This window comes from Pongo abelii, chromosome 18 (genome assembly GCF_028885655.2).
Source record: "Pongo abelii isolate AG06213 chromosome 18, NHGRI_mPonAbe1-v2.0_pri, whole genome shotgun sequence".
In the NCBI taxonomy this organism is placed as follows: Eukaryota; Metazoa; Chordata; class Mammalia; order Primates; family Hominidae; genus Pongo; species Pongo abelii.
In genome coordinates, this window is record NC_072003.2 from 4,385,922 (window position 1) to 4,407,604 (window position 21,683).

At 51.5% G+C, this 21,683-nt stretch overlaps 1 protein-coding gene across 5 annotated transcripts in view; it reads right to left on the reverse strand.

The window, feature by feature from the left end:
- Nucleotides 1–391: 391 nt before the first annotated feature.
- Nucleotides 392–21,683, reverse strand: part of SRL (sarcalumenin) — a 67,275-nt gene continuing 45,983 nt past the window's right edge. For 3 of the 5 annotated variants that reach the window (XM_063717061.1, XM_054533042.2, XM_054533041.2), the window contains 5 exons: nt 16,163–16,264; nt 14,825–14,920; nt 9,495–9,611; nt 7,267–7,500; nt 397–4,681 (listed from right to left, as the gene is read on the reverse strand). In XM_063717061.1, the coding sequence (XP_063573131.1) occupies nt 3,870–4,681; nt 7,267–7,500; nt 9,495–9,611; nt 14,825–14,920; nt 16,163–16,264 (1,361 nt within the window). In that variant the 3' untranslated portion in view covers nt 397–3,869. 5 annotated transcript variants of the gene reach the window in all.

A 21,683-nucleotide genomic window follows, 5' to 3' on the forward strand; every position in this document is an offset into this window, starting at 1 on the left:
AAAATGAGCCAAGCATGGTGGTATGTGCCTGTAGTCCCAGCTACTCAGGAGGCTGACGCAGGAGAATCGCTTGAACCCGGGAGGCGGAGGTTGCAGTGAGCTGAGATGGCGCCACTGCACTCTAGCCTGGGCAACAATGCGAGACTCCATCTCAGGAAAAAAAAAAAAAATCGAAAACAACAAAAAATCAGCCAGGCGCGTTGACTCACGCCTGTAATCCCAGCACTTTGGGAGGCCAAGGTGGGCAGATCACGAGGTCAGGAGATCGAGACAATCCTGGCTAACATGGTGAAACCCCGTCTCTACTAAAAATACAAAAAATTAGCCGGGCACTGTGGTGGCGGGCGCCTGTAGTCCCAGCTACTCAGGAGGCTGAGGCAGGAGAATGGCGTGAACCTGGGGGGCGGAGCTTGCAGTCAGCCAAGATTGCTCCACTGCACTCCAGCCTGGGCGACAGAGCGAGACTCCGTCTCAAAAAGAAAAGAAAAGAAAAGAAAACAACAAAAAACCTGTTCTCAAGCAAGATGTGAAACTCCTTCGAAGACCCCAGAAGTAAAACATAAAAATTAAAGGACCTCTGCTCTGAAGAGGACACTAGAAACAGCAAAATGTGGTAGAAAGGGCTCAGGGAGTCAAGGGCGCGTTCAGGTTTCTCTAAAGACAGGTCCAAGCGGGAGGCTCAAGTCCACACTTCGTGGAGGAGGAGATCACTTTCTGGTGAAGCCAAGGGGAGGTAGCAGCCTTACCATTCAGGAAACTTTTGTGCCCTCCTCCACTGGAGCCCTCAGGTATCTGAGGCAGCTGCGTGGATGCCCAGGGGAATGAGGCATTGAGGTGCTGAGGAGAGAGCAGTTCTTTAAGTTTCAGAGGACACCATGCTGGCCTAGGCTTCCTGGGCGGCTGAGAGAGCAACTCAGCCTCAGCCCCAAAGAAGGTCCTGGGGCATCTAGCTAACACAAGGGTGGGCAATTTCTTAATTTCCAGTCTCTCCCCAAGAAACTTACACGAGTTCACTCTACCAGATAAAAGGAGGATGAGAGACTAATCTAGCTGGAGACCATGAGAAAGCACGCGGTGTTGAAGAGAGACTGGAACTTTATTGAGACTGATGAAATCAGAACCGTAAGAACACTGGAAAGGTTCAGCCACTGTCCAGGCACAGATCCTTCCAGACACTCCTCTTGGGGGAATCTCTGGATCCTTAAGTTTCCCCCAGTTCCTAATCCCCCACCCCAAAGAGTCAGAATTCTGCTTAAAGCCCCCTCCACGGAGCTGGCCAGAAACCAGATACTGAGTATCTGTGCTGACTGATGGGCAGGCCTGTGAGCAGCAGAGACAAGAGAAGTCAGAGAAGGAACATGAAAAGGAAAACATGACGGAAAGAAAAGCCCAAGGCAGGGAGAGCACGCTGATAACGCAGCCCCCTGAAAACATAAATATTGCATGAATGTATTAGCCTCATCCCAGCCATTTCCCCCAAAGCAGCGGTGACATCAACAGCTATGACAATGCCCACACAGTTGTGCCTTTTTTTTGGTTTTTGTTTTTCCCGACTACACAGAAAAACAGATCTGCCCAAGCAGCTCACGGCATGGAGGAGCAGGCAGAGGAAAGTGGGAGAGCCCATCCCCCAAGAGGGCAGATGGTACAGAGATGAGGCGAGGGGTTCTGGGGTTTGCGGAGGGTGGTTAATGAGAAGAAAAGTCCAGGACAGATTCCATCTCATCAGCCCCTATCACAGGCTCCGTGGATGCCCCTTGCAGAACTCACTTTTCTTTCCTGGTCGACTCGTTCCTTGGAAACATTGTCCTGAGTGCCCTGGAACCTCAGGTGTTCTTGTGGAAGGATCCAGGCCCTACACAAAGCCAAATGCAGCAGCCCCTGTGACAGCATGCACCAGAGTGATAACGATTCTGAGAACCGGGAATTCCTAACTCGAGGTTCTCCGCACAGACCTAACCTGACTGCCAACTGACTTACCCTGCCTGACCTCAGAGTGCCTCTCCTTCTGCCTGCCTTTCCACTGTCCTTCTGGTCCAGGATGACTTCCTGGTGCTGAGCTGGTGCATCCTGACTCCTGCCTTGTGGGTAAGGCCCCCAGGACAGCTTGTTCTCAAGAGAAGCGGCTGGCTGTGCACAAAGGAGCCCCTCGAGGCAGCCCGGGCTGGGTCTCCTGGGCATATGCACAGACTGTGCACCATGCACATTTCACCATCCAAAGGCTGCTTCTTCCTTGCAGGGCCTGCCCCTCTGCTCCCCACCACCTGCTGCGGAGCCGTGCATGCTAGCCTTGCAACACTGTTACAAGTTCTCTACTCCCTGGAGTCTATGGGATCTCCCTAATCTCTCTTGGACAACATACACACATGTTCACACTTATTGGTATTGAAGGCCCTGGCTTTCCTGCCGTGTGTTCAGTGGACATCTGCATCAAGGTCAGGCGGGAAGGTCAATGTTAAGCCTTGGTGGCCGCCGACACCAAGTGGCTGGTGCTGGTTCTGACTCCTAGGAAACTGCTCCGAGTTTTAAGTGTTGATGCATCAGGGAATGGAGAAGAAAGGAAAGGAAAAGCCATGGTGTGGAAACTGCGAAGGAGCAACTCTGCTGCCGAGTGTTTCCACAAGGGAGTTGTGGAAACAGCCTCCTCTGAAATTTGAGAGACTGGCGGCCTAAGGAAAAGGAGCAAGGTCTCCACTGTCCTCTCTGAAACCCAGCGCCTTTGGGATCTGAGTTTTCCAAGACATGCAATAGACAAAGACACACTGCAAACCAATTAACCCTCTGAGCCCTTCCACGACCTTCACTACAGTCACTTCCAAGAGTAAATTACCTGGATCCACCAACCAGTCGCCTCCTCCTGGGTCCGATAAAGGGATCGAGCCCCAGGGCCAGCTTTGAGGAACACATCAGAGAAGTGGCAGTGGGGGAGGCAGATCGTCGTCCTTCCTGGGAACTCCTGTTCTTAGTTGTCTAGTGTCCTAAACCACTGCCCTACCCCTTGAGGAAACCAGGAGCAAGTCTGGGGGATTGGCTCAAAACCCAGGTGGAGGCCGGCTGCGGCAGCTCATGCCTGTAATCCCAGCACTTTGGGAGGCCGAGGCGGGTGGATCACTTGAGGTCAGGAGTTCGAGGACAGCCTGGGCAACATGGTGAAGTCCCGTTTCTACTAAAAATACAAACATTAGCTGGGCATGGTGGTAGCATATAATCTTAGCTACTCAGGAGGCTGAGGCAGGAGAATCGCTTGAACCCAGGAGGGGGAGGTTGCAGTGAGCTGAGATTGCACCACTGCACTCCAGCCTGGCCGACAGAGCGAGACTCCGTCTCAAAAAAACAAAAACAAACCCAGGTATATTCAGACCCAAGAGACTGTTCACTGTTGAAAGTCAGCCCAAAGTTAAGAGACAGCCAAGGGCTGGGGAACAAACGTGAGACTGAGGGTGTGGAAAGAAGCCAAAATGGACCTGACAATCTCTACGACTCAGACCTTCGCTGTTTTCCCAGCTCACAGGGAACAAAGGAATTTCAGCTGCTTTTAGCTTATTTGACCCTCATTGATTTAAGATACACTAGAATTTAGCTGCTCTCTGTCCTTCAAAGACAGGACCCAGGAAAAGCAGGTGGAGGCTGACTTGCCTCAATCAGGCCTCCTCATTGAAGCAACAAGACAAGCACACAGGAATTCACAGTTTCCACTCTCCTCCCTAGACCCACGCACCTGCCCCGACCCCTGGCCTCAGTGAACTCCCAACTCTCCACTGTGTAATAATTCCTGCCAGTGTGGCTCAAAGGGTTAATAAACCGGGACTTCTCAGACAGTTAGGACACAAGCTGATTCACCAACAGGAACCCAAGAACCGCTACACCACCTAGTGCTTCCTGTAGCGATTTTTTGGGGTTTCACTACACCCTGTTTTGTCACAGTTGAGAGCACCTGGATTCTTCCCGAGCCCAAGGCTACCCAGGAGACCTGGAAGCTCCTGAGTGATGGCCCGCTCAATCTTCTCCAGAAAGCAACCTCCCATGTAGGAGCACTGCTGGGAGAGCAGTTTGAAACTGGAAATGGGATTGATGCCAAAGAAGTCCTTATAGGCCTCGCGGTTGGGAAGGTCAAATTTGCTGACATTGGTCTTTGCCAGGATGGTCTTGAAGATGTAGAATTTATCGGGATCTTCCACAATGTCCTTAAAGACCAGTTCTCCATCACTGAAGAAGGTCATTTTGTCCTTGTAAGTCTGCAGGTAGCGGTCAACCAGGAGGGCATGGATGCGGACCCGGATGGCGTGCTGGCGGATGAAGGCAATCTTGTTCTCCAGTCTGTTCTCGATCACCTGATTCAGGTCTTCAAGGAGGGAGATCTCTTCTTGGAGGAACAGTTCCTGATGGGTGTCCGGCTTATACTCTTGTGGCCAGAAGGAGCTGACGTAGACCCTTGGGGGCTCTGTGACATTGATGAGAGGGGCCAAGCTCCAGAAGAGGGCCCCGTAAACCCGCATGAGCATTTGGGTGGCCAGATTGTCAGCCTTGTTCAGGATGATCCTTATCTGGGATTCACGCCCCTTCAACTGGCGGAAGAGCATCTCCAGCTCTAGACCCACATCCAGCTTTGTTGGGTCAAAGACGACAAAGATGAGGTCAGCTCTGTCAATGAACCACTGGCACACGTCGTTGAAGGGGTAGCCTTTGGGAGACAGAAGCGAGAAGTCAAACTGAGTAGGCCTCCCTCAAAGCCCGCACACCTCCTTTCAGAACTAAACCATTCTAGGGGTTGAAAGAAGGAGCACCGCTACGGATTTTCTGGATTTCTACAGACTATTAAAAAATCAGTTGCATATCTCCTGTCCCTTGCCAATCTTCAACCAAGAACAGCCTGATCCTTGTTTTTCTTGTTGGTTTGTTTTTTGAGACAGGGTCTCACTCTGTCACCCAGGCTGGGGTGCAGTGGCATGATTATAGCTCACTGCAGCCTCAACCTCCCGGGCTTAAGAATCCTCCCATCTCAGCCTCCCAAAGTGCTGGGGTAATAGGCATGAGCCACCATGCCCCACCTGATCATTGTTTTAATCTACTGTGAAATCCAAGTTTCCAAGACAGCTAAATACCTGTTCAAAATGGAGATTGTCCTATTGTCTAAAAGGATCTGGGGCAATGGCAAAGATGCTGAGGGAGAGAAATGAGGAATTAAAAGAACATGAAAGAATGAATGCATTATTTAGGGGGAAGGAATGTGGGCTTGGCATTGAGACCTGGACTAGAATTTGAGCTTTGCCCCTGGCCAGCTGTATATTAAATGCCTCTAAGCTCTACCTTTTTAGCTCCAAAATGACAAGAAGAACAATATCAACATCTGAACTGATATAAAGATTACCATGTTGCTGTAAATATAGGACAGCACCTAAAATTCCAATCATACAGCTGGTACAGAATACATTTTAATTCCATTAGCCTCTTATTTCCTAGTTTTCTTTGCAAATAAGAAAACTGAGGAGATGAGGACTACCTGTCTAAAAACGTTGAAATCTTTTTTTTTTTTTACAATAATGTATAAAATTATCCAGTGTGTAATAGGGGTACAATTTACTATTATAATTATTAACATTATTAACATTACTAATAATACTACTAATGTCATTATACCATAATAATATAATTAAATATACTATAATATTATTACTAATATTATTAATTGCTTCTAATATTACTGCTAATATCATTACTACAAGATCTATTTATAACCACAATTGAGTTGTTCTAACCATGAACTGAGATCCACCGTCTGTTCACACATTCCTGCACTGCCCTGTTCAGGAGTCTCTGCAGACAGCCTTGCCTCATGGCAGGACTCAGTGGCCTACTCCATAGCCGCATGCCTGGTGGATCTGGCTTCTAGTCTTGTCAGCCTTGTTCATTAAATACATTCACACTGTTGTACAACCATCACGGCCATCCCTCTCTGGAACTTATTCATCTTCCCAAATTGAAAATTCTGTACTTATTAACAGTAACTGCCCATCTCCCCTTCCCCCCAGCCCCTGGTTAAAACCACTCTGGTTTCTGTCTTTCTGATTTTGCCTACTCTCATGTAAGTGAAGTCAGACAGGCCCAAAGTAGCATTCCCCTGCTACCTGAGGGCAAGTAGGGCTTTGAAGAAGCCTGCTAAAGGCTTATGGGGAAGCAACCCTGGAAAAGCAGAAACTGGGAATAGGAAGAGTTGAAGGTCAGGTTCAACCTACAGCAGGCCCAGGAGCGCCAAACCCAATTTAGCCAGAAGTCAAATATACTGGTACTGGGATCCAATTAGTCCAGGCCCTTGGCTACACAGGACACACAGGGCCTCCCAAAGACAACTGAGCCCCAGCTTGAACCTCTCAGAGCTGCTTGCAGAGAGGACTAGGCCCCCACTTTGGAAAATATTGCCGTCTCCAAACCAAATCAGTCCTTGGGGAGGTAGGAGGACCAGGCACTCCAAAACCCAGATGGCATTGCAGTGACGACAAGAAGGGTGGAAGTTAAGAACGCCTCTCCTGGTCTTGGGCAACACTGGGCACACTTCCTTTCCCTGCCTGCCTACCACCCACTGTCAAAAGTAGTTTTCTTTTCTTCCTTCTTTTTTTTTTTTTTTTTTTGAGACAGAGTCTTGCTGTGTCACTAAGGCTGGAGTGCAGTAGCATGACCACAGCTCACTGCAGCTTTGACCTCCTGGGCTCAAGCAATCCTCCCAACTCAGCCTCCCGAGTAGGTGGGACTACAGTCATGTGCCACCGTGTCAACCTAATTTTTATATTTTTTGTAGAGGCGGGGTTTTGCCATGTTGTCCAAGCTGGTCTAGAACACCTGGGCTTAAGTGATCCACCTGCCTTGGCCTCCCAGAGTGCTGGGATTACAGGTGTGAGCCACTGTGCCCAGCCTTATTTATTCATTTATTTATATGAGATAGGGTCTCACTCTTGCGCAGGCTGGAGTACAGTGGCACGATTATGGCTCACTGCAGCCTCAACTTCCTCGGCTCAAGCAATCTTCCCACATCAGCTTCCCGGGTAGCTAGGACCATAGGCACATGCCACTATGCCTGGCTATCTTTTGAATTTTTTTGTAGAGATAAGGTCTCACTATGTTGCTCAGGCTAGTCTTGAACCTCTGGCCTCAAGGGATCCTCCTGTCTTGGCCTCCCAAAGAGTTGGGATCGCAGGCATGAGCCATCACGCCTGGCCAAAAATAACTTTTTGAAACAGAGCTTACACTGTTCAGAAATGAGGGCTAAATTACCTCTTTCTTGCTGCTTGCGGTTCTCGATGATGCCTGGTGTATCCACAAAAGTGACCCTCTCCAGAAGTTTGTGGGGAACCTCAATGCCAATCAGCTTCTCTAGGAAATTCTGGCCAAACTTCTCAAGGGGTGAGAAGGAGCGGGCGCTGTCAGCAGCCATGACGATGCCCTCGATGGTTTTCAGCTTAGGCCCGTGCATGAGGACCGTGAACTCAGAGGTGGTGGGTTCAGCGCCTGGGCACATGGGGTGAGAGGTGAAGGAATACGTGATCTCTGTGAAACAGACCTACTGAGAAGCATGTGTATATGCCTGGTGTCACAGGGAGACTTTTGCAACAGAATTGGATATGTTTGCTAAGCTATTGGGGCTTTCTTTTAATTGTGGTAAAACATACATAACATAAAATTTACCTTTTTTTTCTTTTTGAGATGGAGTCTTGCTCTGTCACCCAGGCTGGAAAGCAGTGGTGCAATCTCAGCTCACTGCAGCCTCCACCTCCCGGGTTCAAGCGATTCTCCCACCTCAGCCTCCCGAGTAGCTGGGATTACAGGCACTGGCCACCATGCCCGGCTAATTTTTGTATTTTTAGTAGAGACGGAGTTTCACCGTGTTGGCCAGGCTGGTCTCGAACTTGTGACCTTAATGATCTGCCCACCTTGGCCTCCCAAAGTGCTGGGATTACAGGTGTGGGCCACTGCTCCAGGCCTAAATTTACCATTTTAATCATTTTAAAGCATGCAGTTCAGTGGCATTAAGCACATTCACACTGTTGTGCAACCATTGCCACCATCCAGCTCCAGAATGTTTTTATCTTCCCAACTGAAAACTCTGTATCCATTAAACAGTCATTCCCCATTCCCTCTGCCCCCAGTCCCTGGTTACAACCACTCTGGCGTCTCTCTCTCTGATTTTGCCTTCTTTTTATTTATTTATTTTTTTCCTTTTTGGAGCAGAGTCTCACTCTATCACCCAGGCTGGAGTGCAGTGGCATGATCTCAGCTCACTGCAACCTCCGCCCCCGGGTTCAAGCGATTCTCCTGCCTCAGCCTCCCAAGTAGCTGGGATTACAGGTGCCCACCACCACGGCCAGCTAATTTTTGTATTTTTAGTAGAGACGAGGTTTCACCATCTTGGCCAGGCTGGTCTTGAACTCCTGACCTTGTGATCAACCCACCTTGGCCTCCCAAAGTGCTGGGATTACAGGCGTGAGCCACCGCACCCAGCCGCCTACTGTCATATAAGTGAAATCAGACGGTATTTGTCCTCTTGTGTCTGTCTTCTTTCTTTTAGCATAATGTCTTCATGGTTCATCCATGTAGCAGATGTCAGAATTTCATTCCTTTTTAAGGCTGAATAATAATTTATCTATGAACAGACCACATTTTGTTGATCCCTTCATCCACTGATGAACATTTGAGTGGTTTCCACGTTTTGGCTATTATGAATAATGCTGCTGTGGACATTGGCGCAGTGTCTTTTTTTGTTTTCTGTTTTTTCCAAATTTTCTTTTTTTCTTTTGTGAGACAGAGTCTCACTCTGTCGCCCAGGCTGGAGTACAGTGGTGCAATCTTGGCTCACTGCAACCTCTGCCTCCTGGGTTCAAGCAATTCTGCTGCCTCAGCCTCCCAAGTAGCTGGGACTACAGGCACCCGCCACCACACCCAGCTAATTTTTTGTATTTTTAGTAGAGACAGGGTTTCACCATGTTGGCCAGGCTGGTCTCGAACTCCTGACCTCAGATGATCCTCCTGCCTCGGCCTCCCAAAGTGCTGAGATTACAGGCATAGAGCCACCATGCCCAGCCTTTTTCAAATTTTGTATTTGAACACCTACATGTGGCGTAACTTTTCTTTCCTTTTTTTTTTTTTTTTGAGACGGAGTCTCGTTCTGTCACCCAGGCTAGAGTGCAGTGGCACAATCTCAGCTCACTACAATCTCTGCCTCCTAGGTTCAAGCAATTCTCATGTCTCAAGCTCCTGAGTAGCTGGGATTACAGACATGTGTCACCACACTCAGCTAATTTTTGTATTTTTTTAGTAGAGATGGGTTTTTGCCATGTTGGCCAGGCTGGTCTCAAACTGATGGCCTCAAGTGATCCACTGCCTTGGCCTTCCAAAGTGCTGGGATTACAGGCATGAGTCATCATGTCCGGCCAGTGATTTAACTTTTCATGGTGCTTTTACATACAACATTCAAATCCCAACAATCACACAAGAAGATTGATTACCTGTATAGAGCTGATAGCGAGTATTTTCCAGCCCAAGGAGGTAGTTTATCATGGTAGATTTACCAACACTCCACGGTCCCAGGAACAGCACCATGGGCTTGGAGGTAATCTCTCCATCTGTGGGCAACAGGAAGTAGAAATGGAATATAACTAACAAAAGTTCACACAAGGGGTATGGCACCGTACTCCAAAGCATCTCACCGTCCATCCAATTGAGTTGTGGAATTCTCCAGGAATCAGACATGTGTAGCCCCCAGTGGCACTTCTCTTGCTACGTAAGTGTGATCACCCAGTAAAAAGACACAGAAGTCATTTTTGGGCCTTTCCCAGATCCTTGGCACATCTGCCCCCATCAGAAGAAGGATCTCAGTGCATTCAACAAACCCTGATTCGGAACTCACTCTGGGTGAGGTCTCGTGGTTAAATCTGGAGGAGAAAAGCTCATAGAGAAAGGAGGACGGAGCTTCCACATGGAGAGAATCTGGGTTGAGAATGGAGGATGGATGTGGAGCAGCTTGTATAATCTTGGGTGGTCTGGACTCAGACCCTACCTGTCTCCAGCCACTGCAGCTCTCCTCTCCTCCAACCTGGGGCTCCCCAAATTCCCAATACAGCCTAATCCTGGACTCTAGGGCCAGTGTCTCTCTCTCTCTCTCTCTTTCTGTCGTCTTTTGTTTAGAATCAGGGTCTCTGTTACCCAGGCTGAAATGCAGTGGTGCAATTGTGCCCCACTACAATTACTGGGCTCAAGCAATCCTCCCACTTCAGCCTCCCAAGTAGTAGCTAGGACTATAGGCATGCACCACTATGCCCAACTAATTTTTAAATTTTTTTTGTAGAGATGGGGTCTTGCAACGTTGCTCAGGCTGGTCTCAAACTTCTGGGCTCAAGCAATCTTCTCACCTTGGCTTCCCAAAGTGCTGGGATTCCAGGTATGAGCCATTGCACTCACCCTCTTCTAGGGTCACTCTCAAACAATAGCCTCTAAAGTCCATGGCAAATTTGCCAGTGCCCAAAACCAAACAATGAACTGGCAGTTCTTGGGTCCTGCATCTAATGTCCTTCTGAAGGCCATGTTGGGGAGATGACTCTGCAAGGGCCACTCCAGGTGGGTCCCTAAGAGGAAAATTAGATGCTCTCGTGCTTTCACATCCAGCAGACAGGGAGGGGAGGGGAGAGGCTTTCAACGTGGGGTGTGGTCAGTCTTACTGCAGATTTTCAGGCCTCAGCTCTTTCAGCTCTTCTCTGGACTACAGCACAGAGGGTCAGCCCTGCATAATTCAACACTGAAGTTCTCCAGACTCTTCTCCCTGAGGCCAGCAGGCCACCCTAAAAACACTAGGCACCCCCCTTTTGTTTCATTTATTTATTATGATTTTAATTTATTTAATTTCTTGGTTCAAAGATCAGGAATATAAAAAGGTAAACAGTGAAAAGTCTCCCATCTCCGTCGCAGTCTGCCTCAGCCCTAACACCCCCTGGAACAGGTAACCACTGCTGACTTCTTACATGTTATTTTAGACATTTTAATGCATATCTAAGCAATATTTGTAGCTATCATATTCCCCATCTTTTTTTTTTTTTTTGAGACAGGGTCTCACTCTGTCGCCCAGGCCAGAGTACAGTGGTGTGATCATAGCTCATGTAGCCTCGACCTCCCAGGCTCAAGCGATCCTCCCACCTCAGCCTCCTGTGTAGCTGAGACTATAGGCATGTACCACCAAGCCCAGCTCATTTTTCTATTTAGAGTAGAGATGGGGTCTTGCCATGTTGCCTAGGCTGGTCTCCAACTCCTGGGCTCAAGAGATCCACCCACCTCGGCCTCCCAAAGTGCTACTATTACAGGCATAAGCCCGGCACCCAGCCGTTGCCCATCTTTTTTTTTTTTTTTTTTTGAGACAGAGTCTTGCTCTGTTGCCCAGGCTAGAGTGCAGTGGCACAATCTCAGCTCACTGCAGCCTCTACCTCCTGGGTTCAAGCCATTCTCCTGCCTCAGCCTCTCAAGCAGCTGGGACTACAGGTGCATGCCACCATGCCTGGCTAATTTTTGTATTTTTAGTAGAGATGGGGTTTTACCATGTTGGCCAGGCTGCTCTCGAACTCTTGACCTCAAGTGATCCACCTGCCTCAGCCTCCCAAAGTGCTGGGATTACAGGCGTGCGCCCCCACACCTGGCCCCCATCTTTTCACAGAGAGTGGTGCCGTATGCTTCCTCTTCTGTATCTTGCTTTCCGATGCTCTGGTCTTCCTTCTCCGAGGCTAAAGTTCAGTCCTAACCAGGTGGTGTCTTATACATAGCAGGCACGTGTACATTGCCTGAAAGCAACACCATGGCCCTGCCCCATCCCTCCCTGTCTATGAATACACAGGAGACACTCACATCTGTGGAAGTCAAGCCCTGGCTGGGGGCCAGGAAGGGATAAGGAGGCTGAGAGGGTGGCAGGAGTCCCCAGTTACAGCCACAGAGATGTCACAGTCTCTTAACACCGGCCCAGGCGACGCCAAGGAGAGCCCCAGATGTTCCCGTTCTCCAAGACAAGCCACAAACAGGGTCCTTTCCTGGTGCTGCGGTTTCGGCTCCTCACAGCAGGGGGCACCGCTGGCCTATGCAGGAGGTGGGAGGTGAGCCTGGGAGAGGTTACAAGGAAGCTGGCCAGAGACTAGGAGTTAAGAGCCAAGTCCAAAAGGCGAGTGCAGGGGCCAGGAAGTGGGCCCTCCCTGCAGAGCGCCATGCCCTAGGGACGCCGGAGCTCCTGGCCCTGCTGCTGTACACACAAGTTTCCTAGGAGGGCCAAGCCTCCGGGTCTCAGGGCCAAGAGAGAAAGAGAAAGCCTTTGGGAGGCTCCGTAAGCTCACACCAATGGCTGTGCATCTGCTACAAAGGGGGGCAATAACTGGCTCCTAGGCTACAAAAAACAGTACAGGTAGCTGTGGAACAGGGTATTCCCTGCTTCCAGCTGTGTGATCCTGGGTAACCCAGCACGTCTCTGGGCCTCAGGTTCCCCTCTGTAGAGCAGGAAGAATACAAACCCTATTATACCCTGGCCACTTACAGCCATCCAGAGCATCAAATGAGATCATATAGAAACAGCCAAATTAACACAGGGAAAGATTTCTAATCTCATTCAAAAAACAATAAGATACCATTGCTAAATTTTTTAAAGATGAGTAACATTTTTAAATGGCATTGCTGTTGGGAAACAAGGACTCTCATCTACTGTTATTGTGAGTACAAATTGGTATCATGGGAGACAATATGGCAACAACTAACAAAATGTTTAATTCCAGGGTTCCAATTTTTTTTTTTTTTTTTTTTTTTTGAGACAGGGTCTCACTCTGTCGCCCAGGCTGGAGTGCACTGGTGCAATCTCAGCTTACTGCAATCTCTGCCTCCCAGGCTCAAATGATCCTCCTGCCTCAGCCTCCCGAGTAGCTAGGACCACAGGCACATGCCACCATGTCCAGCTAGTTTTTCTTTTTTTGAGATGGAGTCTCGCTCTGTCACCCAGGCTGGAGTGCAGTAGCACAATCTCGGCTCACTGCAACCTCTGCCCCCCCCCAGTTCAAGTGATTCTCATGCCTCAGCTTCCCCAGTAGCTGGGATTATAGGCACACACCACCACACCCAGCCAATCTTTTTATTTTTAGTAGAGGCAGGGTTTTGCCATGTTGGCCAGGCTGGTCTCAAACTCCTGGCCTCAAGGGATCTGCTCGCCTCAGCCTCCCAAAGTGCTGGGACTATTGGTGTGAGCCACCGTGCCCGGCCATAGGATTGTTTTTAAAAGCACTATGAGCCATCACCCCAGGCCCAATTTGTGTGTGTGTGTTTTGTTTGTTTGTTTGTTTTGAGATGGAGTCTTGCTCTGTTGCCCAGGCTGGAGTGCAGTGGCACAATCTCGGCTCACTGCAACCTCTGCCTCCCGGGTTCAAGCAATTCTCTTGCCTCACCCTCCTGAGTAGCTGGGATTACAGCCGCCAGCCACCACGCCCGGCTAATTTTTGTATTTTTAGTAGGTTTTAGTAGGGATGGGGTTTCACCATGTTGGCTGGGCTAGTCTCGAACTCCTGACCTCATGATCTGCCCGCCTTGGCCTCCCAAAGTGCTGGGATTACAGGTGTGAGCCACCATGCCCACCCCTAATTTTTATATTTTTTGTAGAGACGGGGTCTCACTATGTTGCCCAGGCTGGTCTCAAACTCCTGGGCTCAAGCCATCCTCCCACCTCTGCCTCCCAAAGTACTGAGATTACAGGCGTGAGCCACCAGGAGGGTGCTGGTTTTCCCAAGCATGGCGTGGTCACACAGGGGAAGAGCACACAGCCGTCAGAGGGAAGGAGGGAGGTCTCCACACACACAGCTCACCTAACAGGATCCCACGTTTGTAAAAACAAAAAACGACATCCATCTATGTGCTCACACATGCAGAGGAAATGCTTGGAAGTCTTCACTGTAACGATGGGTTTCTCTGGGAGTCGAATTAAAGAAGTTGGAGGTCAGCCGGGAGCGGTGGCTTACGCTTGTAATCCCAGCACTTTGGGAAGCCAAGGCGGGCAGATCACGAGGTCAGGAGATCGAGACCATCCTGGCTAACATGGTGAAACCCCGTCTCTACTAAAAATACAAAAAATTGGCCGAGCACGGTAGCAGGCGCCTGTAGTCCCAGCTATTCGGGAGGCTGAGGCAGGAGAATGGCGTGAACCTGGGAGGCAGAGCTTGCAGTGAGCCGAGATCGCGCCGCTGCACTCCAACCTGAGTGACAGAGCAAGACTCCGCCTCAAAAAAAAAAAAAAGTTGGAGGTCAAGAATAGAATTTTTATTTTTCAACGTATACTATTCTGCACTATTTGAATTTTTTGCAACAAGTGTGTCTTATTTTTATTATTTTGAAAATCAATTTTGTAAAGAATCCAGGCCCAAGGGAAGCAGAGAGGACGGGCAATAGGAGGGGAAGGAATGGAGGGATCAGAGGACTCAGGCACCACCCGTGAGTAGACAGGGGGCACCTGTGGGCTCTGGAGCACAGGAGGGATTGAAATAGGCATCATCGCCTTTGAAAACTCAAATGTGCATGACTGAAGCATAAAGGCTTAAAACCAAAATGCATCTGTAACACCCTGGTAAAGCATTGCGCTCTGCTGGTGAAAGGGTAGTCCCGTGATGGAGGTGTCGTCCTTTCCAACTCCCAGGGGGAGCCCAGACCCAGACCCACAAGTCCTCGCACACATCATGAATGAGATCCTGAACCTTTGTGGGTACCGGGGGAGACCGGGCTGGTCAGCGGTGTGGCCCCGCTGACAGGCCTGTGCCGTACCTGTGATCTCAAGCCCTACCTGTTATCTCATGCTGCCGGAGCTCATTGTACTTGTAGGACTGCTCCAGAGGCTTGATGGATGAGTGGTAGATCTTCCGAAGCCGCTGCAGCACCGCTGGAGACAGAGGGGGCCGGGGGAAGAGCATCAGGCAGGTGCGATCCAGGCAGCTCCTCCATTGTGGAGGGGCCTCACCACCCAGGGCAGCTCCACCCCTGCCTGGTGGGCAGCAAGTGCTGTTTGCAGCCCAGTGACTGTGCAATGTATTTGCATTTGGGGAGCTGGCCCACATCTCAACCTGCAAAAACCTTCAAATGAAAAGGCATTCTCCTGCCCACCCCCAAAGCTTCCTGAGCTGTTTGGTTATTTTATTTTATTATTTATTTATTTTTTTAGAGACAGGATCTTGCTCTGACACCCAGGCTGGAGTGCAGTGGAGCAATCGTAGCTCACTGCAGCCTCTAACTCCTGGGCTCAAGTGATCCACTCACCTCAGCCTCCCAAAGTGCCGGAATTACAGACATAAGCCACTGTGCCCGGCCTGAGCTGTTTTTTCAAAACCTCTCTCCTCCTTCCTCACCTCAGTAGTGTGTCTAAAACCTTGTCTCGGCCTGCTGCCTCACTGCAAGCCCTTTCTTTGGTGGATGAGAATTTCCTCTCTGTCGCCCACCTGTGTGTGCTCCCTGAGGCTTAGAAGGCAAGGAGGCCCAGCACCCAGCAGGCCCGCAGAACTGCACCCTGGCCCTGGCCTTGGCCTGTCACTGTACTCCCAGACACTCCTGGGAGGGGTGGGGTCAGGTAACCCAGGTGGCCTCTTTCTAAGAAGAAGCTCCCTGCTGGGAGCTCACAGTGGGGAGGCCTATGGGGTGATGAGTCAGGCTAGCGAGACTCTACCCCTCGATCCGCCACCCTCTAGCTGTGCGCCAGGAGCAAATTGCTGCTAGCCTGAGCTCCAGTTAGGTGGCTCATTGATTAAGAGGAGACGAGCCCTGCTGCAATCCTTGGGTTTCAAAGATAAAATGAAACACCACACGTGAAACGGCTTTATAAACTAAAAATCACAGCAAAGGAGATGGCCCCAGCACAGCATGGGGCCGCGCTGGATTCGCCCACACCGGGCCATCTGCTTGGACGGCCCTTCCTCATCTGTGCCCACCTGGAACCCCGAGGCTTGAACCTTGCTCACAGAGCCTCCCCTACGAAGCCTCCCACCTTCAGGGCTCTCCTCTTCCCCAACGTCCCCTCCGGCCTCCAAGATACCACCCGGCGCACCCTCGCTCTCAGGAGCCTCCAGGAGCCTGTCTGGACCCTGGCGGCCGGGCTCTCCCAGCCCTGGGCATATCTCCCTGCCCTGGTTACCAGAGTAGTCATCGGATGGCTTGTCCTCATTCAGCATGAGGGTCTTCTCGATGTGGGAGCGGTCCCTCAATGGGGCTTCTTCATTTGCATCCTCCGTCTCTTCTGTGGAGAAAAGCAGACAGCCAGGTGAGAGCAAAGCTAACAGCTGACTGAGCTCTGCGCCCTGGAGCGGCACACGAGGTCTGGGCCTCGAGCAGGGGCTCAGCAGGGTCTTGCCAAGTTACACTGGACTGAGTTCTGCCTTTAGGAAGGAATTTGATCATCCAAACTCTATGAAGCTCCATGTGCAGTGTATTCGCATTCGGGGAGCTGGTCCACATCTCAACCTGCAGAAACCTTCTTATCTATTTATTTCATATATTCAACAAATATGCATTGAACACCTTCGCCACGCCAGGCACTGAGCATCATGCTGGGAATACAGTGGTGCCCAAAATAGGCACAACTCCTTAGACAGCTGCTCTTAGTCCAGTGGAGTCAGAGATGAGTCTTTAAAGTAACGCTAGGGCCAAGTGCAGTGGCTCACACCTGTAATCCTAGCACTTTAGAAGGCCCAGATGGGAGGATCACTGGAGCCCAAAAGCTGGAGACCAGCCTAGGCAACACAGCAAGACCCCATCTCTACCAACAAAAACTTTCCAAGCAGTGGTGCACACCCATAGTCTCAGCTCAGGAAGCTGAGACAGGAGGATTCTCTCAGCTCAGGAGGTCAAGGCTGCAGTGAGCCATGATCACCCCACTGCACTCCAGCCTAGGTCACAGAGCAAGACCCTGTCTTAAAAAATTAAAAAATTAAAACATCAAACATCTCAGGAGGCTTTAGGGGTAGGTAGGAGAATGCCTTTTGGCTTGAACTCCAGCCTGGGCAAAAGAGGGAGACCCTGTCTCAAAAATAATAAAAGTAATTAATAAAATGTAATCATCACAGATGATGAGGTGGCCACAGAAGGAACCATTCTGAAAGCTAAGTGGGGGTCAGGAGTGTGCCTGCACCAGTGGTCTCAGCAGCACGGTCAGAGAAGGCCTCCCCAGGTCTCTGCTGGGGAGTGAGTTAGGTGACCAGAGGAGAGAAGCATTCTGCGAAAGCCCCAGACAAGCCTTGTTTAGCAAGAAGCAGGAGAAGGGGTGTCCGGCTGCAGTCAGGGAGGCCTGGGTGCTGGGGAGCTGCTGAGGTCCTCAGGGCTGACCAGGCAGGACCTTCCACAGGGCTTTGGGTCTCATCCCAAGAGCAACGGGAGCCAGTGAGGGGCTCCAGGCAGGCAGCCGCCGCGGCCACATGAGCGTCTCATCAGGACCACGATGGCCGTGTGGGAAGGACGGCTGGGAGGGCCACTGCAGGGTGTGTGTGTGTGTGTGTGTGTGTGTGTGTGTGTGTTGTGTCTGTCTCAGTGTCTGTGTTTCTGTGTGTGTCTCTGTATATATCTCTGTGTCTGTGTGTCTGTGTCTGTGTGTGCCTGTGTATGTCTGTCTTGTGTGTGTGTGTTTCTGTGTGTATGTTTCTATATCTCTGTATCTGTGTCTCTTTGTGAATCTCTCTGTGTCTGTATCTATGTGTGTGTCTCTGTGTGTGTTTCTGTGTGTCTCTATCTCTGTATCTGTGTGTATATTTCTGTGTCTGTGTGTCTCTCTGTTGTCTGTATCTGTGTCTCTGTGTGTGTGTGTGTGTTGAGGGGAGCAACTGTTGCCTCTCACCCAGACAGCAAGTGATGTGGGTGCCTGCCGAAGGCTCCCAGGGAGGGGGAGGCTCCCGTTCCTGAGCCTATGATATCACAGCTGCTTCTTCCCAGGCTGCCTGCACAGAGGATTTCAGGCAATTAGAAGAGGGGTGGACTCGGGCCTTATGGGGCAGAAGGAAGCCAGCTCCTCTAGGGGCGAGAACCAAAAAACAGTCGACATGCCTCGTGCAGCATCTCATGACAGTGACTCTTTAAACCAGTCCCAGGCAGCCCCAACCCCAGACCCAGAATAGGGAGCTGACTGACTGCAGCACACACCCACCCTACGGAGTACAATTCCTGACAGGTAGTATATAAATAGACTGGGAGTGGTGGCTCAAGCCTGTAATCCCAGCACTTTGGGAGGCTAAGGCAGGAGGATCGCTTGAGCCCAGGAGTTCCAGACCAGCCTGGGCAACATAGTAAGACCCCATCTCTACAAAATATACAAAAATTAGGCCGGGCACAGTGGACACGGTGGCTCACAGCTGTAATCCCAGCGCTTTGGGAGGCCAAGGTGGGCAGATCACGAGGTCAGGAGATTGAGACCATCCTGGCTAACACAGTGAAACCCCGTCTCTATTAAAAATACAAAAAAATTAGCCAGGCATGGTGGCAGGCGCCTGTAGTCCCAGCTACTCGGGAGGCTGAGGCAGGAGAATGGCGTGAACCCGGGAGGTGGAGCTTGCAGTGAGCCGAGATCGCGCCACTGCCCTCCATCCAGCCTAGGCGACAGAGTGAGACTCAAAAAAAAAAATACAAAAATTAGCCAAGCGTGATAGTGCATGCCTGTAGTCCCAGCTACTCAGGAGGCTGAGGTGGGAGGATCACTTGAGCACTTGATCTCAGGAGTTAGAAGCTGCAGTGAGCTATGATTGCACAACTGCACCCCAGCCTGGGTGACAGAGCAAGACCCTGTCTCAAAAAAAAAAAAAAAGTATGTAAATTAATTCTGCAACAAAGCCTGTGGGGAAGCTGTCTTGGAGAGTGAGGACTTGATCTCGATCTCTACCCTGAAAGCCCCCACTTCTGGTCTAAGTCCATGCACTAAGCAGATGCAGCCATGAAGGTGCCTGACCGACCCTCGTATTGGCTGCAATTCTCACACTGCCTGAGAGCTTCAGCCCGGCCCTTCCCCCTCTGCTCCTGGCCCCCAGCCCTTTGAGGGCAGCTCTGGCTGCTTTAGGTGGGCATTTGAGAGACAACAGCGGTCACAGCCTGAGTTCTCATCTCATGATCCTGACCCCTCAGTCCTGGTTCTGCAATGCTTCCTACAGCCTAGTCTTAAAGGGGAGACCCCAGCCCTAGCCCACTAAGGGAATCACCAGGGAAGTTCCCAACCCACCCCCATCCACTCCCTGCACATCCCTCCACCTGCCGGCCACGGGGCACCGATCATTCCATTAGCTCGCTGCTCCTTTAGGGTGAGGCACTGGCATGGGCTACGGCGCATCAGGGACCCTAAGGGGAGGTTCTGGGGCCCCTGACTCGGAAGTACCAGGGCCCCTCTGACCCCTCTCACTGGCCCCTCCAAACTGGAGGCCAGCGGCCAATGCACAGCCTGAAGGCACCTCCCCGGGCTGGGACCCTGAAAAGGGCCTGCCACCCTCTGCCACCTTCTGTCCCTGCCTGTCCCCTACACACAAGACTTCCAGGGAGAATGCAGCTGTCCAAGGGACAGGGTTGCTGTTAGGGAATTAATTCCTACCCTGGGCAGCAATGATGGGACTCTCCCTCCCCTGATGTCCCTCCTCGGGCTCCTCTGCCTTCACGTCCAGGGTCTCACTGCCCGTGGACTCTGTATTTAATTCCTCCGGGCCAGGCTGGGCCCCTCTGTCACTGTGACTTGTGGTTCCTGTGGCTTCCTGAAGCTCTTCACCTTCCTGGGGCTCCTCGGCTTCCTGGGGCTCCCCGCCTTCCTGGGGCTCCCTGGCTTCCTGGGGCTCCCCAGCCTCCTGGGGTTCCTTGGCTTCCTGGGGATCCCCGCCTTCCTGGGGCTCCTCGGCTTCCTGGGGATCCCCGCCTTCCTGGGGCTCCTCGGCTTCCTGGAGATCCCCGCCTTCCTGGGGCTCCCTGGCTTCCTGGGGCTCCCCAGCCTCCTGGGGCTCCGTGGCCTCCTCGGAGGTGCCCTCTGCTTCTTCTGAGCTAACCCCATCACCGCTGTCCTCTTCGGACTCCTCTTCGGAGGGAGCTCCTCCTTCTTCCTCGCTTCCACTTCCATCGCCACTTTCCTCTTCAGAGGAGGCTTCATCTGCGTCCTCCTCGGTCATCTCTGGGGCCTGGCTCTCCTCAGTGTCCCCTGCCTTGATGCTCTGGGCGCCCCCAGGCTCTGCACTGGCCTCTGCAGCTGGGCTGGGCTCCCCGTGGTCTTTGGTGCCCTCACTGGCTTCTGTGTCAATATCCGGCTCCGACTCTCCCCCAACAGCCGCGACGTCAGGGGCTACCTCTGGCACTGCAGGCTCCTCGCCAGGCCCAGGGCTGCCCTCAGCCTCTGCGTTCAGTGGGTGGACCCCATCACCCTCTGAGTGAGGAGAGGCCCCCTCTGCCTTTGGCTCTGCTGTCCCTGCCACTGCTTTCTGCACCGGGCTGTCCCCTGGGACCTCCTGGACTTCCTCGGGGAGTTCATGGCCCCCAGCCTGTCCTCCTGCCTCTCCACTGGCAGTTCCCTCCGTGGGGAGCCCAAGCCCAGTCTCCTCCTTTCCTAGTCCCTCTCCAGAACTGGGCTTCGGCCACTCCTCTTCCACAGGCCCCTTGGCCCCTCCTGGAGGGAGGGCGCTTGCCACTGGTGGGCCATTCTTTTCCTCCCCAGGCCCCGCAGCGTCCCTGCCGTCCCTTTCCCCAGGTGGAGGTGACTCTGTGGCTGAGGCATTGGAGAGGCTGGCTTCAGGATCGGGGCCCGGGTCGGCGGCAGACGCGGGGGTCTTCTCGGGGCTCTCAGCCTCCCTGCCATCTGGGTAGTCAAGGAGCAGTTTCTTGTCTTGAGGGGCTGTGTCTGCATAAAGCGCCCTTTCTTTCTCCTCTAGACTTGCGTCTCCAGCAGAGAAATGATTCTCCAACAAATTGCCAACATCTTCTGTGCCACCCGACGCGGAGACTTGCAGTTCTAAATGATTAGAACATGATTGGTCAGTTTCACAGGGTTGGCACCGGCTGTTTTCTCAAAAGAGTCTACATCAACCTAGCTCCCGTCTTCCGGGATGTGGTGTTGGCCTGGTGTGCAGTGTTAGGCCTACCAACCTGGGTCTTCAGGACTACTACATCGTGCGTAGCGAGCAGAATAGGTGCTATTCTGCCTCCCTCCCAAGATGTGGAAACTGTGGATCAGGGAGTTAAAGGACTGACCCGCCATCCATCGCTAACAAAGTGAGCAGCTGTGCTAACCCGAGAACCCCCAGCGACCCTAGCCCTGACCTTCAAGCTTCCTGGATTGGTCCTGATGACTGTATATGGAGGGAAACTTGGGCGAGCCCTTCCAGTCCCTCAACCTTGCTCATGGGCATGTGCAGCCGGGCTCAGCCTTGGAGATGCTTCCAAGAAGGGACAAATGCTTGTGCATCCCACCTCATGGCGGTTCCTACCGTCATTAACCAGCAGGCTTTTAATACTGCTCTCAGCGAAGGAGTGAAAACAGGTGTTTGCAGGCCGGATAATCTTAGGTTACATGGCACAGTGCTTAGGGGATTACTTGTGGCTCTCAACCTTATTAAGTCACACATCTAACCCTGTCCCAGTAAGGGCAGGCATTTGCTGGCCTCCCTACTTCAGATTAGAGGGTACATGGCCTGAGGAGGAGATATCCAAAGCAG